The following is a 20612-nucleotide window of genomic DNA, read 5'->3' on the forward strand; positions in this document are numbered from 1 at the left end:
ATACATTGTATGTTAATAAAAATAATCCATAAAAATAAACAAATAAAAAGAATGAGATAACTACATGCATTTATATAATTGGAGAGAGTAAATGAAAAAGGAAAACATGGCAGTCACTGGTGCTTCAAACACAGAAAGGCTGGCTGTGCACAAGTTTGTGTTCACACAACCGGACGGTCCCAAGTGGTGCCAAAGGTCCCTCCTGAGGGCGGAGCCAAGTCACGACAGGGGAGGGCAGAGGACTTACATTTTATTTATAAACTAGAACAACTCTTTTTAAAAACAGCTAAGTTTCTGAATTTTGTGGCACTAGCTTGTATCATCTGTGGAAAAACAAAAACCCTATTATTAAAAATAAATTTTAACCATTAAAGAGTCCCTAAAGCTACCTAGAAGAACTTTGGGTACTTCTTTTGTTATTACAGAGAGATAAGGGTTCCATCAACAGCCTTGAAGAAACCAATCCTCCTCTGATCGTTGAGAGATAAGTCTCTTCTATTTGTAAAATGCTCTGTATTCTTCAAAGCAGGTAAGTATACACCATCTCATCTGGTCCTTGTAGTAAGAGCACGATGAGTGAGGCAGTACTGTAACCCCAGCACAGCAAATAAGGACCCCGAGAGGCTCAGGGATCTCAGAAGACATACAGGACCATGGGGCTGCTGAGCATTTCTTCCATCTGTTCCAACTGGTCCAGGCGTATAGGGCGTAGGATATCAGGATTTCCTGACTTTGGGGCTGTATCTGGTGATTTCACAAATGGATAAAATGGCACCTGTTACACACTGGGAACAAAAAACTCCAAAAAACCTTAATTAGGTCTGTTTCACCATGGAAGAGAATGAATGATGGGCATTTACCCTTGGTTATGGGCTGAACTGTGTCCCCTCAAAATTTCTATGTTGAAATCTTAACCCCTCAATACGTCAGAATGGGACTGGTATGTGAACATAGGGTCAGTTAAGTTAAAATGAGGTCACATCGGTGGGTCCTAATCTATTCTGACTGGTACCCGTATGAGAGGTGGTTAGGACACAGACATACATAGAGGGAAGACCATGTCGCTAAGACAAAGGGAGAAGATGGCCACCTACAAGCCAATGAGAGATGTTTCAGAGACCAACCCTGAGACACCTTGTTTCAAAATTCCAGATTCCAGAACTGTGAGAAATACATTTCTGCTGCTTTAAGACACTAATGCACCTTTCAGCTTTATGTACCTAAAAAATACTTTCTCTACTATTTCATGGCTCATTTATGAGGGTTAATCAGAGAATGATTAAGCCTGCCTACACCAATATTTTCAGAAAAATAAGTATATGTCAAGAAAACATGACTTGGAAGTCCCTTATCCTAGATGCTGAGTTTTCTTGTCAAAGGAATGAACTCCAGTCTCTTAGGAGTGGAAAGCTTGTTGACTTACGCTAATCTGCCTGCTGTTATCATTCTCTGCGATGCACTGATATTCGATGCTCACACATTTAAAAAGCTGACCATCTGACCACCTGTTTTAAGAAGACCAAGCATATGCAGATGTAATGTCAAGAAGATACTCAAATGGGGTGAGAACTGGGGCATGTATGTCCTTACATCTCTCCAGAGACTGGATCTGAGCCAGTGGCAGTACTGAAATCCCACGGGGATGTTCTGCCTTTAGGAGAACCTGGCCTCACATTGGACACCTCATAAGAAAAGAAGCAGGGTTTTGAAACTTAACACATGGACTGGAGCAGCTCTCTGCCCCACCCAGCAATTCGCCCTCTGCTCTCCACTGACCAGCTCTGTGGCCCCAGGTGAGTCCTTGATCCATTCTCCTCATCCATGAACTGAGATTTGGGATAAGAAAGAACCACCATGAGGATGAAGTGAAATCATACATGTGAGAGCCGTGTAAGATAAATGATCAAGAAGGGCCCAAATAGGAGACTGCAAGCTGGTTCAGCCATTCTGGAAAATAGTATGGAGGTTCCTCAAAGGTGAGAATAGAGCTATCCTACGACCCAGCAATTGCTCTACTATGTATTTACCCCAAGGATACAAATGCAGTGATCCGAAGGGGCACATGCACCCAAATGTTCATAGTAGTGATGCCCACAATAGCCAATCGATGGAAAGAGTCCTGATGTCCATTGACAGCTGAGTAAATAAAGAAGATGTAGTGTGTGTGTGTGTGTGGTGTGTGTAATATTCCATTGTGTGTATGTATATATTATATATTATACATACATAATATATATATATATTATATATATATATATATAATATATATTATATATTATACATACACACAATGGAATATTATTCAGCCATCAAAAGGGGGGAATCATGCCATTTGCAATGACATGCATGGAACTAGATCTCACTCATATGTGGAATTTGAAAAATGAAACAGAAGATCATAGAAGGGAGGGAAAAATAAAAACAAGACAAAATCAGAGAGGAAGGTAAACCGTTAGAGACTCTTAACCACAGGAAACAAACTGAGCTTTGCCAGAAGGGAGAACAGTAGGGGGATTGGGTAACTGGGTAATACACTATATGTTAATTAATTCAATTTAAATTTAAAAAATATAATAGAGCAAGAAATACACACAGAGAACTACCCAAATGTAACACCATTAATATTGTTAAATGAGGTGTATCATTACTGGACTAGGTACCACAAGATTTCTAACTCTGCTACCTATGAACATTTCTGTACGTACCTTACACTTGCACTAAAACATGTTAAAAGGACAGATTTCTACTTCTGTGTCTGCTACAAACTAGAGTTAACGTAAGTTAGGGCTATCTTCCTTATAAGGGGCCTTAGTTTCCTCATTTGTAAAGCGAGGGTGTTCAAATATATACTGTCTTATGTTATCTGGAACTATCTGTGATTTATTTCTCATTACTCAACATCTTGATAATATACAGTGATAACACATTTTTAAGATGGAGGCTTTGACACGTAGGTGGGGACCCATCTGTTTGATGTGAACTGCCTGAGGTCAAAGAACAAAGGGGTTTGTGAGATTCCTGGCTGTTTCATGAGTAGATGATACAGGGGATCCCCAGTGACTGACTGACTGGGTATTAGGAGGGAAGGGCTCCCTGGGAGACACTAGATGAAAACACTCTGCATTTCAGGCATAAAAGCAACACAGGGCTCCAAGTGTAGCGTCTCTACCTTCACATACAATGTAGGTATTTATGAAAAGTTCAGGGTACAGATTTCCTTGTCCCTGACCCTCGGTTTGAACTCTGAATCTCCTAGTTATTCAGCCAGCTGTGTGAATTCAAGCAATGTCCTTCCCCTCTCGAAATCTCAGCCTCTTAAATCAGCACCGGGAAGAGACAAGCTCTAGCAGGCTACAGGGCATGGCATGTGACATCTAAGCCTCATCCTGCGGCTCCATGAGGCTCAGCACATAGACGGAAAATCTCTGCTCTTCTCAGTTCAGGGGTATATACCGGAGATGACTAAGGCACAACTCTGACACGTGAGTTCCCAGCACAGTACTGTGCACACATACATACATTTACTGAATAGTTTTTGAGGACGAAAGCAGAATTCAAAGGAATCCCTTACAAATAATGGAAGCACAGATCTTCGTTTCTAAGGACGGGTGAGATGAAGCAGGGACAGAAGAGAATTCAAGCTGTGTTTTAGATAAATCTCTTATACGCAAGTACTACTAAATCCTAGGACAGATTTCCTCCAGATACTTAAGATATTACACAAGTGATTTCTCCCCACAGTGAAAATCTGGGAAGTGCAAATAAATAAATAAATAAATAAAATAAAAAGAAAAATGTATCCGTAATTAAACTGCCCCAGATGAAGACTTTTGATGGGAAACCTCAGAAGACTGTTGGTTCCATGCATCTCAAATGGCAAGCACACCTGATTTTCCTTTCTTTCTTCCATGTTTCTATCAATCCAATTCCCACCTTGTATCAGAAAGTTACAAGTGATGCCAGACAATAGCTTAAGTCCCTGAAAGCAGCCCTCAGTTTTCACATCACACCTGTACAATGAGATCCTTCAATACTGTTATTAGAAAGATACCAGATAATCTGGATGTTATTCACTGAGCACCTTTTTCTCACCAAACACAGCGCTTGGTACTTTCACACCCATCATCTCTATAAAAATGCTTTGTAAACCTTCAAGCACCACTCAGACTACAGCATTAAGACAGTACAGATTCTTGATCATTCAAACGGCGAATTCATCCTCCACAAGGCAGAAGAAGCACAGGTTTTGGAACGAGGCCTGATTCTAAACAACCAAGAATCAGGGAGGAACCTGGGCAGGAAGTACCCATATCATGTAGTTTTCTTTACAAATCATGAAACAGAAAAGCCACCTACACATAGCTGGATTTTTCTAGAACTGGCTCTTTCTAGACTAGACCGAAAATATCCCATATTTCTTTTTCCCCAAACTCTTCCAAATATCCTGGACGTGCCTTGACCATATTTGCATGTCAGAGGTGGGCAGCCGCTAGATTGAAATGTAACTGGTCTGCAAAACACGGACATTCTGTGCCACAGGAGAATCTGTACCCCCCAGAATTGAACATGGGAAATCTTTAGAATCTGGTCTCTCTCTGCAGGTGGGCACATAGGCCGGCGCACCTGAGCAACCCACAGTGTACAGAACAGGCCCACGTGCCCATGCACCCAAGCGCCCCCACGTGCCCGTGCACCTGAGCATCCCGAACTGCGGGCACAAGTAACCCTGCACACCTGTGGCTCCCCTCTCCCCCACCGATTCTGCCGATTCTCAGCAGACCTGACTTCAACCCGGGACATGTTGTTAAGACCCAGTCATGAAGCGTTGTCTCTGAAGGCTTATAATTGAAAAGGGCACAGGGTGCTTGTTACGGCACCCCTGGTGCCAGATTGCAAGGGTGAACGGCTGCGATGAACTTTAATTACCACTCCTTGCGGCGGGCTCACCTGTTTTGCTGTTTCGGTGAGGGCAGCAGCTTCTGCCTTGCCCAGCTGCTGTACCATCTTGTGAAACAGGCTTTCTTCATTCTGCAGCAAAACATAGGGTTCATCATACTCCTTCAGTCTTCCTGAATCCAAAACCTGTTAATCAGCAGAAAGAAACCCATTAGCGCACAATGTTTTGCAGTCACCTATTATAACTCAGACAATATTTCGGAAAGGGGCAGGCGAAGGAGAATAGGGAACATCCATTTGGGTGGTAGGCCTGGCTGGTGTTTAAATGGTTTGATAACCCTGTTTTACTAGGCAGACAAAGGCCTGGCCCGACCTTTTATTATTATAATGTTATAGGAAAGGAAGAAAATGAAAGTTTTAGACTGTGATTATGGGCACTCAGCAGTCCTGTGGCATTTTATATTCCGCCAAAGGCATTTTGGGTTGTTATTAGTTAGTGCATTTAGCTCTCAGACTCTGAGCTTTGAGGGCCATTTATACATACATTCAGACCTGGGAAATTTCTTGATTTAAGAAAATCAAAATCAATTTATCTAAAAAGTAGGGTGATGTCATCCAGACCAGACGGAGGTGACCTGACGGCAGATTCACTGCCAAGCGGCCTTGACAGGATCTGAGCAGTATCTGGAAAAGAAGACAGTTCTTCTGGAATTTCTTTAGGGTCCTGGAATAGGGCAGCCGTAAGAGGGGACAAAATACCCCCATCGGCGAGAGTAAGGGGCATCTTGAAGTTGGCTTTCGTTGGAGCTTATTATTCTAGGAGCGAAAGACCGGCTCAAAGAGCTGCCACCTAAGCAGCTTTTAGCCTAATTGCTCCGCATAGAAGAAATCTCTAGAAATCCAATTTTCTCTCTGGATAAGACTAAAGAAGTAATTAAGAAACTGAGCTCCAAATTCCAGCGATCATGGCCTGCACAGTCCACGGGGGCAGCCCAATCTCAGTTACAGAAGATCTGAGTATTGTTTTCACAGTTATCTTCCCTGCTTCCTTTTCTCTCTTTCTTCCGAGGGCCGGCCTTTCAGCCACTTTACTGCTCATTAATATGTCCACTAATTGGAAACTGAAAGGGAGAGGAAGGGGCTCTTAACTCTCCATTTCTACTTATTAGTAGCTCTGGTTAATGGTCGGGGAGGGAAGAAAGAGGCTGAGACAATTGGCCCCAAATGATGTACCTAGGAAAACAGTCCTGATGCTAAGTGGTACTTCATCATTTCGGTGGTATTTAGAGTAAATTTATCTTAAGGGGATTCGGCAGGAACTCCAAGCAGGACGTGGGCTGTTTGTCCACATCTAGGGACTGCAGTTAATTCCGTCCCGTGGTATTTAATCAGAAACATGTATTAAGTCTCATAAAGGGCATTTTCCTGTTAATCTTTTGTTTACTTCTGTGAATCACTGCTAAGGGCAGCTTTCTCAAAAGAGTTCAAGAATAATTGAATCTGTCACATCCACATAATAATTAAAATGTCCTATAATTTGGCATGCCAATTTAGATGCCCCGAATGTGTAATTTTACTTAAGCATAGCATTAGAGAGCATAACCACTCCTCCTGATGTTGAAGAAGAGAAAAAGCCATTGTAAAATACAGGTTTCTCTCATGCTTGAAGACTAAGTAAATAAGTGAATCAAATTACTTCATACAATGAAGAACTTTATATTCTTGCAAAAGCAATGACTTTAAAAAAAAAAAACCGATTCAGACTTGGCAGAAAATGAGTTCTCCGACTATAAAGACTTCACCTAATTTTTAACGGAATGAAAGTATTACTGATATTTGTCCTTGTCCAACTTCCTACTCTATTCACATTTGAGTGAATAGTAAATTTTCCATTTCCTCTCATATTGTCTGAAAACACACAAATGCCGCGGAGATGACTAGTTCCCAGACTTGACCAGTATCTGAAAAGGCAGAGCCAGAAAAAAAAATTCGTGCTTTCAAAAAAGCAACAGGATTAACAATATCAATTACCAAAAGGCTATTTGGGTCAAAATACTTTGAGCCTTAGAAATAGTAAATATAAAAGCAATGTAACAAAGAATGACTACCTTAAGATGAAAAAAAACAAACAAACCCCAAAACCCATCCCATAACTAAAATAGTGATCTTTTGAATTTGAAAAGGATAAAAACAGCTGTGGATTCAACACTCATTGTATTACATGCTTTAGAGACATCATTGTTAAATCTCAAGGTGGACAAGGTACTTAATTCCTTTCCTTGCCCTTCCTTCCTTCCATCCACCCACTTATCATTCCTTCCTTCTTACCTTCCACTCTCCCATCCATCATCCATCCATCCATCTATCCACCCAAGAAATACTGACACCCAATACCAAAAGCACTGTTCTAGGAACAGGGAATTCCAAGCTGAGCGAGACACATTGTGTCCAGAAACCCACAGGCAGAGATAAAGACTGAGGCGCTACTGTGTTGAGTCATTTGGCTCAGGCTACAAAATCAAAAAGAGAGCGGAGGTGGGATTCAAACCCAGAATCCCTATTCTTTCCCAGAGAAAGACACTTGGATTATTTATTATCAGAAAGTAAAATAAGGGAGATGAGAATTTTAACATTCAATTTTCTAAGATACCATTCCTTATGGATAGTATCATAGATTAACTTTTTATAATTTAGGAAAATATGCCTATAAACGTAAACACTTCCCCCTGTCCGCTTTCCACTGCATTTTTATTATGTTCAGGGCTCAAATTATTTACTGTGTCCCTGGCAGATACTCACAGAAAAAGAAAACCAATTTTATGAAACTTTTAGGATGAATAAAGTGCAAGTAACACATGCCAAAAACACATTTGAGGAAAATAAGTAAACTTTCATTAATTCCTGAATTTATTCAGCAAACACCTCTTGCATACTTAATTGCGTTCATGTCATTATGAGTTATGCTATGCGGGAGGCCAAAGATATATATATAAGTCACAACCCCTGATTTTCTGGAATCTATACTGAGAGAAAGAGAAAAAAGTCCTCAAATGTCAATAAAGGCAAGAAAAAAAAAAAAAGCACAACAAGGGGGGAGTTTGATAGCAGAAGAGGTGACTTCTGGACACGGGTTCTGAGGACAAGCTTCAAGATGGAGAAAGCGTATGAAGCCGAGCCTGAAAGAAGGGGGGGGGCTTGGACATGCAGCAGTGGGGCTGGGGGGTGGAGAGGGGTCATTCCAGAGACAGAGAACATGGGTCGAGAGGTCTGGAGTTGAGCCTGTCAGCTCCTTAAGGGCAGGAGGCCATGGTTTCCCTTTCCGCTGTTGCATCTCCACACCGCTGCGTTGTCCTTGGTATGTAGGACATGCAAGATACATGTGGACTCCGAGTGAAATACAAAGGAAACTAAATATGGGGTGTGACGGCGTGACTGCCCAGTAGCGTAGCTGAGAGGACTCCGGGGTGTGGCTGGCACTGGGACTAAGGTGATGGGATCCAGGGATTGCAGGACCAGGGACAGAGACTCAGAGGGCCAGGTCCCTGAGGTTGCTGAGTGGGCAAGAGAGGCACCTGAGGGACAGACAGAGCAGGGTTGAGGACAGAGCCTTGAAACTCATTTATCTCACACACCGGAAAAGAGAAACGAGAGAAGAGGCGGTTGGAGAGGAGGGAGCACTGGCAGAAACAAGAGTGTGGAGCCACCAAGACTCAGGTCTACAGAGCCCCCCTTGGGGGTGCAGACGGAAAAAAGTCCAGGAACGGAATTGTACCCGCTTCGCCTTTCCCTTTACTGGTTTGAGCAAAGATTCCAGGTCTTTCAGAGCAAGGAAACACAAAGCAGCTCCAGATTTTCTTTAAGTACAGAAAAACAGGTCGAATTTTGAGATTTTGTTTTTAACATCTTTTATATCTGAAAGAAAGCCTCCTGTGATCACCCCAGGTGCCCCCAACCCTCCTATAGCCCGAGTTAAACCACAGCTCCGAGCGGGTGTGCGAGCAATCCCACGGCACCAGCATTTTTCCAGGAACGCCAACCTCAAATCACTGGAGCTCTCTAGCAGGCGAAGGGCAACACTTTGTATTGGATGAGTCAGTCAGTTACATAAACTCAATGAAGATGTGCTTATCCGGCCTGTGAATCCACAGATATTCCAGGTACCTGTCCTAGATATAAAAATTAAGTGGACCCATTGCAAAATACTCTCACCATGTTTAAACGGAGGGATGCCATCAGCGACAGCGGGGTGGCTGCAGGGAGAGGTGGGGCCGGGGCGGGGGGTGGTGGGCAGTACGGGTCAGGGTAGAAGAGAAACCTGACAACAGCAAAGAGATGCCCGGGACAGTTTTCAACACGGCAACAAGCAACTCAGGGAGATCCCACTTCGCAGCCAGCGGAGTGGGAAGGTCAGAGTCTCGGACCTCTGCGTTCAGTGGCCTGCACTGACGGGGCAGAGGGATGGTAAGTTTCCCAGCCGTGGAAGCGGGGTCCCCTCCCTGCTGAGACGGATGCCTGTGATCTTCTCTGCAATAAGACACTGTGGGGAGTATTACTCAGAATCCTTTCTTCGGTCTTGAAATGGTCAACCACTGTCATCCGGGGAGGCGAAGGCCAGGTCACAGTGGGGGAGCTGCTCCCCCCTAATTCTCGCCATTGCTTGTAAGCACCCACCTCCTCCCCCCAAGGATTTCGTCTCCCAAATTGTGCTTTCGACCTTCCGAGTCATTATTTTTCTCTCTGAAAACCTGGATTCGAGTATTTAAGGAGCTGTTCTCTTCCGGAATGTTCTAACTGCGGCTGCGTACGGAGGCTCCCTGAAGCGAAAGTTCCAGAAAGGTGAAAAACGGGATTTAATTTAAACTCCAGGTAGCTCTGCTGTGCTTCTGTGCTCTTCCAGATGGGTATGTAACAACAGTGTCAGGTTTGATTTCTCTGGGAAAAACTCTACTCCACAGGGGCAGGAGTTTAGGAAGAAAGGTAAAGACTGTAAGACCATAGCATGGCCTGTGAACGGAAGAGGAGGACTCCGGGCTTCTCAGCCCCGGCCATCGCTCTGCAGAACGCCCGGATTCCTGACAGTGAAGATGCTGAACCCAGACGGCAGGCAGCAGTGGTGGGCAGTGGACGCCTCCTTTGCTCCCGCTGCCGGGGGCAGTCCAGGGATGCTATCTAGACTTCGGGGACGCGGGGACCAGAGGAAAAAGCTGTCGCCCTGGCTGAAGAGAAGAAAGGTCACCAGTAACCAGCTAATCCTCCAGCAACAGGGAAGAAGCCGTCTTTAACACAGAACCAGTGATGAGTATTAGGAGAAAGAGGATTTCTAATTTGTCTGTCTTGCTCCACTGTTTTGTGGCAACTGAGCAAATGAGGAAGATTAAATTAGCTGTCACGACGACTACATCATGTTTAATAAAGTTAAAATTGGAGAACATCTTTGTAAAATAGAATTGTAAGCCTAACACATTAATGGCGCTTAATGAACCAAAACTGGGCAAATCCCTTTGGAGAGCCAACACATAAACAAAGCTATTAATTAGGTCACAGTTGTTTCCCAACAAGTCTTTTGTTTGATTTACTGACAGTAAACAAAACCATATCCATATGTCTTTGTGCAGAAGTATTCACCAGTGCGACAAAATGTAATTATGACACCACGAGTGCGCACAATTACACGACTTTACGATGACAGGGCTGTTGCTTATGCCCTTCCTTAGCATCCGTCACCTCCCCAGTCGCTCCCCGAGGCCGGCCACCCTCCACCCCTCTCCTGAGCAGCGGGCCTTGCGGCTGATGGACGCGTCTTTATGCCCCTAAAGCTTTCAGAATAACAGAACAGACCATCGCTTGCTTTTTAGAAAGGAAATGGGTATTTCTAAAGCCAGCAAGAAAAGAAGAATTGCTCCCCAAATCAAAGGTTCGAGAAAAGAACACGAATCATGGTGTTTCGCTGGACCGGAAGCCAATGGGATATCAGATGCTCTAGAATAAAATAGAAGGTTTCCGCCTGGAGTGGACAGAGCACAGAGGACAGCTCCCCATCGAGGAAGCTAGGGAACGCGTGTCAGAGGGATTCCCTGAGGTCCCCTCCTGCCCTTCCTGTCAAAGGAGTCAGCAGTCAAAACCAGCTCTGACCGCGATGGGAGCTAGTGGCCGAGTCACCTCTCCTGGTGGGAGCGGCAGCCCCATGGAAACAGGCAGAGGCCACCATGGAAAATAAAGGCCTTCCAGGCACAGGTCACAGGCTCTAAAGAGAACCCTGCACTTCCCATCTCCAAACTGACTCGTCCCTCAGTCTCACCAACTCCCCGGGATCTCAGGCCCCTTCCCTCATGTTCCAGGCTCAGCCCAGCACATCGTCCTTTATCGGCCACCAACCCAGCCATCTCAGCAACCCAAGGCACCAGCAATGCCTTAACCTGAGCCGCCATCATCCAGGCCAAACTGAAAGGCAACTGACAGGTTACCTATGTGGTTTTAACTCCCTCTTTAAGGAATGAGGGAGAACAGAGTGAGGCCAGGCTGGAAAAGAAGGGAGGGACTGTAAATTGCTTTGCAAAACCCTATGAAGGCTGTGGACAAAGACACTGACGGAGAGAGAAAAATCTGAGGTTCTCGAAATTTACTGGGAGATACTGGCAGGAGAGCATTCCACAAATGGGCATGTTTTGAGAACAGCAACAAAGCTGACTGGTTAAGGGGATACAGAAAAGTTCTCACCTGTGGGTCAGGCACTGATGGGTAGGATTTAGGAACGACCAGCAAACAAATGTGCCAGGTTCTGTCCATTGCTGTTTCCCTAACTGATCACGCATTCCAAGGCCCCAATACACCAAGTAAGTCTGAGTCTGAGGCGACACGAAGGAGCTGCTACCCTCCCTGTCGTCTGACCAAACACCAAAACTAACTCTATAGGGTAGATTTAGGAGCAAGGGCTTTTTTTGGACGGGACCCCAAATGAACTGGAGATCAAGCCAGCTTCCTGCCTCCCCCAAGGCCTGACAAAGTGTGGCAGACAGGGAAACGTCACGGCATCACTCATTTATTGTGGAGGAAGTTCGCTTCCAGGGAGGACAGCCTGTAACTTACTTCGATGCTGAGAGACGAAAACAACGTGACAGGAAACAAACAGAAATGACACGTTATTTTTCCAGTTCCCATTCGAGAACACAAAACGGAGGACTAAGGATGCTTGATGCTAAATGTTTCCGGAATCTAAGAGTCACTGTCCCGCCATCGTGGACCACCACAGCTGGAGTGATCTGCTTCCTCCCGTGACATTCTAATCCAGACTGGCCACATTGCTTGAAAACCAAAGCATCCTTTTGGTTGGGAATACCCAACTCTTGTTGTCTGCCTCGTCAGAGCTCATTCCATACATGTCCGGGTCTGGGAGTGCCAAGGTTGAAGGCACTGCTTCACTGTGGAGAGTCTGGGGTGTTCTCAGTGCCCCCTTCCACCACCCCCATCCCGTCTGGTAATGCATATGAAGCAGGCTGGGAGGCAATATTCCAGAAACTGCCCCCAAAAGTCTAAAGAGATAGCTCCATTTTCACCAGACATAAGGAAGCTTGGATATTACTAATTGTTTATTACGAATTATTAACCTACGTAGTCCAGACCATCAAAATCACTGGTTAACCCCATCTGTTGCCTCTCACGCACTGTATAGGCCTTCTTTATCTATTTCCTTCCTCACCACTAATCAAAGAGTCACTGTAGTGTCTGGTGACAATGGGCAGAAAGTCAGCCTGTTGCCACAGGTGGAGAGGCAGCCCGAAAATAACTCGCATTCCTTGGAATCATTTGCATACAAAGGCTTTGCCTTTGAGGGATGACTTTCTTATCATCTTATAAAGCCACATTCTAGGATTTACTGAACCTGAGCAAGCAACAGAGGGAAAGGAGACAGAAGAAAAAAAGAGAGGAAGATAGAGACCAAAGGGAGGGAGGAAGGGAAAAAGGAAAGAAAAATAAGTAAGGAAAGCCCGAATTACTAAGAAAGAAAAAGCCAATCAAGGTCTAGAGACCAAAGCTTGGAGCTTCTCACGTGTGTGGTTGCCTGATCCACTGTGTGGCAGATTTGCTGGCTGGTCACCTAGCCTCTCGGGCCCAGATGTGCCTTTCTTCCTACACTCTCATGTGAGAGGCTGGGGCTGGGTTTCTGCAAATCCCAGGTCAGAGACCTTGGTCAGTGGGTGCGCTGTTGGGTTCCACCAGCAAGGAGGACTGGGGGGCCCTGACGGTGGGACACGGAGCCAAAGGTCTCCCTGGCTTATGCCACCCTGCAGCATCGCCTGGGAACTGGTGCCAGCCCCCATCTTCCATGAGAACACACACTGAGAACGAGCTTCTTGGTGCACCTCACAGACGTGACCTGCCGCTGGGCAGTGGCTCTCCTTGGAGGTCTGAGCACAGGAGTCCTTAGGGACTCTCCTCTGAGTTCGTGGGTCCAGAAATCTGTCCTGAGGCTCAGTAGCTGCCTCCTAAAATTATTAACCCCGTGTTTCCCTTCCACGTTCTCAGCCATCCAATTCCTACGTTAAATTCCCTACATTAAATCCTTTCTGTTGAAATACATTGTGTTTCTGACCGGAGCCTCTCTTCTCAGACTCCCCTCTGATGCTACATCATGTGAACATCCCAACAGCTGAGAAATCCTGCAACTTACCCAAAAACCAACGGGCAGCCTAAATGAAGGCTAACTTTTTGATTAGGAGAATCCAAAATACTGAAACAACTGTGACACAGTGAAAATGACTGTTTTACCCGCTGTAAGACGAGGCCAGATCTTGGATTTGAAGTATTTCCATGGCTGACCATCACACAGAAAAAGGACAATTCAAAAAACTTTTAATATGGAAATAAGAAATTATTATATAATTTTATATTCTGAAGGTACAGTTAAGTATTTAAGTTATTGTCAGGGATGAGCAGAAAAATGAATGCAAAACGAACTTATTGGAGGTTTCTATCAGGCTGTACACGGATGGTTAAGTTGAAAAACTGAACATTAATGGAAACACCTGGAATGCCACAGGTGAGTCTTACCATAATCTTGTCGCTGTCAATAATGGTGTTCAACCTGTGGGCAATGGTTAACACGGTGCACTGGGCAAATTTCTCACGGATTTTTTTTTGTATCAATTCGTCAGTTCTGGAACAAAAGGAATTGTATTTATTTCAGTAGATGAGGAAAAGCAGACTTAAGACTTAAAACAATCATATGACATTTTCATAATGTTTTTAAAAAAAATCACAGACATGATCTTGTTGAAAAAACTGAGTATCAAAATATCTATTTAGAAATGTCCTATTTTGCATATAATGACATAAAATATTCTTCCCTCCAATTGCTTGAAACTTAAAGGAGTTGAATTTAGGCAACTAGCTCTGTTAGGATTCCTTCCAAAACCATTCACACTGTTATCACTCATTTTGGCATCTCCCTCTATTTTCTAGAATTAATGTTATCAAGAGGTGTCTTGGGAGCAAAGAGAACGCTCAGAAACATTTCTGAGCATCATGAAATGTTTCTCACCGACCGCATTTAAAAATTGAATTCCAGGGTCCAGGGACTTCAGTTCTGTACCTTGGATCCACGTTTGCTGTCGCTTCATCAATGATCAATATCCGGTTTCTCCTGAGGATGGCCCTGGCGAGGCACACCAGTTGTCTCTGTCCAACACTGAAGTTCGATCCCGATTCTGCTAATTCGGTGTCCAGTTTGCCAGGAAGTTCTTCAATGGCTTCTTTAAGCTGTACCTGTGGATGCAGAAAGAATGACCTCTTCCTAAACGAACTCCTATTGAAGCAGACAAGCCCCCTGGACATGAGAGCTCTGAAGTCCTCAGGACGTCACGCATCTTACATGCCTAGTCACGTGATGGGGGGACTTACTGCCAATCGCTGTTTACTGAAAAAGACAGTTGCATCAACTCAGGACAGAATGATTCTGACCTAGGAGCACATGTTTAATGGGAGTCTAGACTCTTGTGTTGCCATCAGTAGGCACCATCTATTCATACATGAAGAGATATACAGTATGCTGAATAAAGTTATTCTCAAGGTAACATAGGGAATAATTAAAAATTATTAATTAATTTTTAGAGAAAAGGTAACTGTAGGAATTTATAAGGATAAAAAGCAGAACAGGGGTTCCCTGGGGGCACAGGGTTAGCCGTAAATAGATAAGAGAGAATCAGGGGTGGGGGATAGAAATGTTCTAAAACTTGATTGTTACAATGACTACAAATTTACCAAAAACCACTGAGTCATACTTACAGTGAGGAAATTTTCTGATATGTAAAATAATACCAATCAAGTTGGTGATAAGAAATCACCCCTGCCACGTGATGTCCACCAGGAACCCCTCTCTCAGGATTAAGTACGGAAATTTCTCAAAACATGAAGCTATTTCTCTCAGTGTAGTCTAAACACTAAAAACATTAAATGGATCAGTATGGTTGAATCAAGTTTCCCAGAATACATTTTTGTATGGGAGTTGGTACACTAAAGGGAGAAGAAAAAATTTGTTACAGGAAGTATGCTTCTCTAAAGATATAATCTTGTCAGCACTTTACCATTTTGGAAGGTTTTAAAGTTAAAAAAAAAAATAAATTCACCAATTCAAACAATGGCAAACCACACCTCATATATTAGCAAACCTGGAACCTATTTTGGGGATGGGCTCTTTCCCAAATTTAATACACCCTGCTAGACCAGTCAAGTGAATTTACTTTAATCTCATAAAGGATTTCCAGTGAATGAAAACTCATGGAAACAGGGCACAACATCACATCTTACTTCCCCCAGACTCTGAGCTTAGATAGTGTTTATATTAATCTACCTTCATACAATTGTAAGTTCCAAAAACAACAAGCTGTTCAACACTGAAGATAATCCGAAACCAGGCTGAGTGGTAGAGCTCAGCTCCATGCCTATTTGGGGAAATTTTATAAGAACCAAACTCACGCTATCCTTGAGGGTTAAAGAATAGAGAGTAAATACACTTGGAATTAAGAAAACCAAGAGATCGTTGGGTGATGGCCAAAAAGCAGGCACATGGAACTGCAACGTCAAATGACGAACCCCAAGGGTACGTGAGCAATGTTTTTACAGCACCCTAAATGCTGAAGCACTTCTGTGAATGTGATTATTGTGCTTAAGACCAAAGTCCAATCCCCAGGAATGGGAATCTGCGTTGGGATAAACACAGTGTTGGTACTCAGCATTCACACAAAAGCTATAAAATCTAAAGTGTAAGATCAGAATGGTGGGGGCCAGTCCGTGCACTGGAAAGTATGAAATGAGAGATTTGGCTTAGTCAACCCCCTCCACTACAAGGAGGAGGGCCCACAGGTGATTCTTCTTATGAAAAGATTCCTTGATCTACACCCCAGGGGATGGAACCCATTGAGGCTTTGACCAGCTCTTCCTTCCCAGTTGACTTTGATAACACCTAAGCCAATGCATCTTTCTTTCTTCCTGACGTTGGAAGAGATAACCTCATGCTCACCCCCTGACTCACATGACAGCTCACTAGCCTGGTTTTTAATCTTCCTTTGGGTTGCCCATAGCTGCCTGATGAATAATAAACAGGTTTTCCAGAAAACACAGTTTTCTGAGATTCTGTCTTCAATGACCAATCAGGGCTGATTATGAGAATGATATGAACATGAAAGCCATCTCTCATGTTTTCATTCATTCATTCTATCTATAATGAAGTATTGGAACCAAGAAAAGATGAGAGAGGCAGAAGGCAGTAAGCAGGAGTTACACCGAGGGAATGTGAACACCTGTGACCAGCATAATATTACCTCTGGGTCTTGAGTGAGATGAGGATTATGTAGGAGGAGGTCCTTATTCTTATACCACATATAGTTAGGTATCTACGGGTGAACTGTAACTTATAATGAAAATTTCTGCAACTTACTTTCCAGCAGGTTCAGCCCAGCACAGACTACAGAAGAGAGGAAGCAGACGTGGTCATATAAGAACCAGGTGAAGGGGGCGCCTGGGTGCTCAGTGGGTTAAGCCACTGCCTTCGGCTCAGGTCATGATCTCAGGGTCCTGGGATCGAGCCCCGCATTGGGCTCTCTGCTCAGCAGGGAGCCTGCTTCCTCCTCTCTCTCTCTCTGCCTGCCTCTCTGCCTACTTGTGATCTCTGTCAAATAAATAAATAAAATCTTTAAAAAAAAAAAAAAAAAGAACCAGGTGAAGGGTGCATGTGTGTGGGTCATACTATTGTTTCTGTTTTCTTGTTATCTGAAAATTTTTAAATACAAAATTGGGACCCGGAAGCCAGACAGCCTGGGCATGAGTACTGCCTGCGTCTGCCCACTGGGCAAGTTCTTTACTTTCTCTATCGTAGCTTCCGGAACTGTAAGTAAGACTGCAATGATTTTAAAGGTGCCTAGCACCTAACATTGTTGGAATATAAAAGGAGTCAGGATGTGTAGAGTTTTCAATACTGCCTGATACAAAGAGATCAATAGATACTTTCTGTCTCATAATGCGGTCAGTTAAACTCCCTTCATGTTCAGCTTTATTTTTCTTCTTCGCACGCATCGGTACGCAGACTTGATTACATATCCATTGGCTTATGTTCCATCTACTCCATGAGAATTCTAGCTCCGAAAGGGGATAGTCTCTTTTGATGACTGTAAGAGTCCCAGAATCTACAAGAATGCCTTTAGCTCTAAAAAGCTCCCACTGGGTATTTATTGAATGGATGAATAAACCCAAAAGTGTACTTCATTTTGTGACATATTTACTCCTATAAAAATCAGAAAACAAATCCATGTAATTTATACAAGATACTGTTTTCTTCTTATTAAATGTCATTGTAAAAGAAATGAGTTCCTCACAACAGCTACGTAGCTTCAAGATATCCTAACATCATACTTTAAAGTGTATAAAGGCATTTAAAAAATAATTAAGGAGGGGCGCCTGGGTGGCTCAGTCAGTTGAGCAACTGCCTTTAGCTCAGGTCATGATCCTGGAGTCCTGGCATCAAGTCCCACATGGGCTCCTTGCTCAGCAGGGGGTCTGCTTTTCCTCTGCCCCTCCCCCTGCTCATACTCTCTCTATCTCATTCTGTCTCTCAAATAAAAAAGAAAAAGCTTTAAAAAATAATTTAAGGGGTGCCTGGGTGGCTCAGTGGGTTAAAGCCTCTACCTTCGGCTCAGGTCATGATCCCAGCGTCCTGGGATTGAGTGAGTCCCACATCAGGCTCTCTGCTCACCGGGGAGCCTGCTTCCTCCTCTCTCTCTGCCTGCCTTGCTGCCTACTTGTGATCTGTCAAATAAATAAATAAAATCTTAAAAAATAATAATTTAAGGAAAAAAGTTCAAATAATGCTATTCAAAAATACTTATCTCCTCCATACAGAATCCTTCAGATTATTTTTAACCTTAGGAAAATAATAAACTACAGCAAAACTGAAAATAATGAACTGAATTCATATGACAGCCATTTGCAGCATCGTAAACCTCGTCAGGGTAACCTGCTATGTGTACGGAATGGACCAGGTGCCAGCCCCCATCACAGGAGGCTAACACGGATGCCGCATCCTCTCCACATGTTGTGGAACTTTCTTATTTGTCAAAGAGAAAGGCCGATGCAGGCTAGAGAGAGAAGAGAGTCTGAAGTGCGATCAACAGGCGGGTAGGAGCTTTTCCTAGAACTAAGCCAACAGTAAATGAAGGGAAGGGAGAGCTCATTTACCAAAATGCGCAGCCTCAAGAGAAATGGAAATGCAACATTTCACAAAAGAAGAGCTGCGTTATACCCCCCAAGGGTACAGTGCTGATGCTCGGAGTTCTTGGGCTTGGTTTCCTATATATTGAGAAAGACCTGTATTCTAATAGAGACACCATCAGCGGTGAACATAACCAGACAATTCCTCCATGTTCTAACATGACATACACCACTCTTTTTTTTTTTTTTTAAAGATTTTGTTTATTTATTTGATAGACAGAGATCACAAGTAGGCAGAGAGGCAGGCAGAGAGAGAGAGGAGGAAGCGGGCTCCCTGCTAAGCAGAGAGCCCGATGTGTGGCTCGATCCCAGGACCCTGAGATCATGACCTGAGCCGAAGGCAGAGGCTTTAACCCACTGAGCCACCCAGGCGCCCCAGACGTACCCCACTCTTAATTGCACATCCCAGGATTAAAGCTGTTCGTTGTCGTTGTGGCTTTTTAAAGGAGTATCATACTGCTGAGCTTTCTATGTTATAATCTTTTAGCCCCTTGACTAATAAACTGCTTCATTTCTAGTCATTATTTGTATTTAAATATTGCTGCTGCTTTGTAGGTACCCCAAAGGCCACCAATTTTCTAGTGAACTTTCTTTGGTTTGTGACTATTTTTCCATACATGAAAAAAGAGGTCAGATGAGATGGGCAGTGTGCACAGGACTGCCCCTTCCGACCTTCTGGCTCGTCCAGGAGAAGGAGGAGGAGGAGGAAACACAACCAAAAGGCCTTAAAAATAAAAAATCTTTTTAACTGGACTTCCTAAACAGGAGAAGACAGTAGTGCTCTCTTACTGGCTCTCAAGCCAACCCGATGAGTCGTTTCCTGTCTGGCATCATTTGTAAAGCAGCTGACCACTTGGCTAGCCCACCTTGAAGGGAGGTCCGAAGACACCGGTCTCCTACCCTCTACTGGAGAGCAGGGCTGCTTCTGACGCACTCGGGTGCGGACGGCATGGGAAGAAGCAAGCTGTGGAGATGGTGGGTAGACTGAGTACGAGAGATCGAGAAGAACCTGAATGGCATTAGACTGACTCCTCTGTATGGTGTCTTTCTGGATAAACCCGCATCTCTTCTACCTGGAGCACAATTTTCGGGAAGGAAGTCTCTTTGTCCACAGACCAAAGACCTGGAGATTCTAAGGACTCGAGGTGAAGGGTCCCTGATCTATTACAGAGCGAACCTCCCTGAAGAGGGTCATGGAACCCAGGTAAACACTGTGCCAAGTGTGTGGGCCTTCACCTGCCAGGAGTTCGCTCCAGTAATAAAGCAATAAAAGTAATAAAGTACACCAGAGAAAATCTGGAGAATTCAAGAAAGCCAAAGGTGGAGGATGACTTATTGCTTTATTATTCCCCAACTAAGCAATGTTTATGTTTTGGTGCCTTTATTAGGGACAACTATCTGTGTATGACTAAAACAGCTGGAATCATACTGTAAATACAATGAGACATTCCTATTTTAAGAAAATCTACCAAATCTTTTGTGGAAAAACATGCACATCATGAAGAAATCATTTCTAGAGAAACACAACTGTGGGATGAATTCTCACTCTAAGAAGTATCACGGAAGCAATGAGGTCAATTCCAGAAGCAACACATGAAAACCACTCACTTCACTTTGTGAAACAGTCATGCTTATTTCTATTCAAGAAAATTCCTAATGTAGTTGAAAATAAAGGTAGATCTTACTATAACCACTTCCATTGCATCATTTTTAGAATTCTGAGAAGTTATTAATTTTTATTTTAATTTTGGAAGAAAGAAATTTAAGATGAAATATAAGTTATGATCAAGGGGCACCTTGGTGGCTCAGTGGGTTAATGCCTCTGCCTTTGGTTTGGGTCATGATCCCAGGGTCCTGGGATCGAGCCCCGAGTCAGGCTCTCTGCTCGACAGAGAGCCTGCTTCCCTTCACTGTCTCTCTACCTGCCTCTCTGCCTACTTGTGATCCATCTGTCAAAT

General features: G+C 43.8%; 1 protein-coding gene across 4 annotated transcripts in view; it reads right to left on the minus strand.

Moving 5' to 3' along the window:
• The window catches only part of ABCC4 (ATP binding cassette subfamily C member 4 (PEL blood group)), a 246336-nt gene that overhangs the window by 8516 nt on the left and 217208 nt on the right, over positions 1 to 20612 (minus strand). For all 4 annotated transcript variants that reach the window (XM_082700685.1, XM_082700688.1, XM_082700687.1 and 1 more), the window contains exons 28-30: positions 14486 to 14658; positions 13945 to 14050; positions 4948 to 5082 (exon numbers count right to left, since the gene is read on the minus strand). In XM_082700685.1, coding sequence (XP_082556811.1) covers positions 4948 to 5082; positions 13945 to 14050; positions 14486 to 14658 — 414 coding nt within the window. The remainder of the gene's footprint in view (positions 1 to 4947; positions 5083 to 13944; positions 14051 to 14485; positions 14659 to 20612) is intronic.

The sequence above is a fragment of the Mustela nivalis genome, assembly GCF_964662115.1.
Source record: "Mustela nivalis genome assembly, chromosome: 15".
NCBI lineage: Eukaryota > Metazoa > Chordata > Mammalia > Carnivora > Mustelidae > Mustela > Mustela nivalis.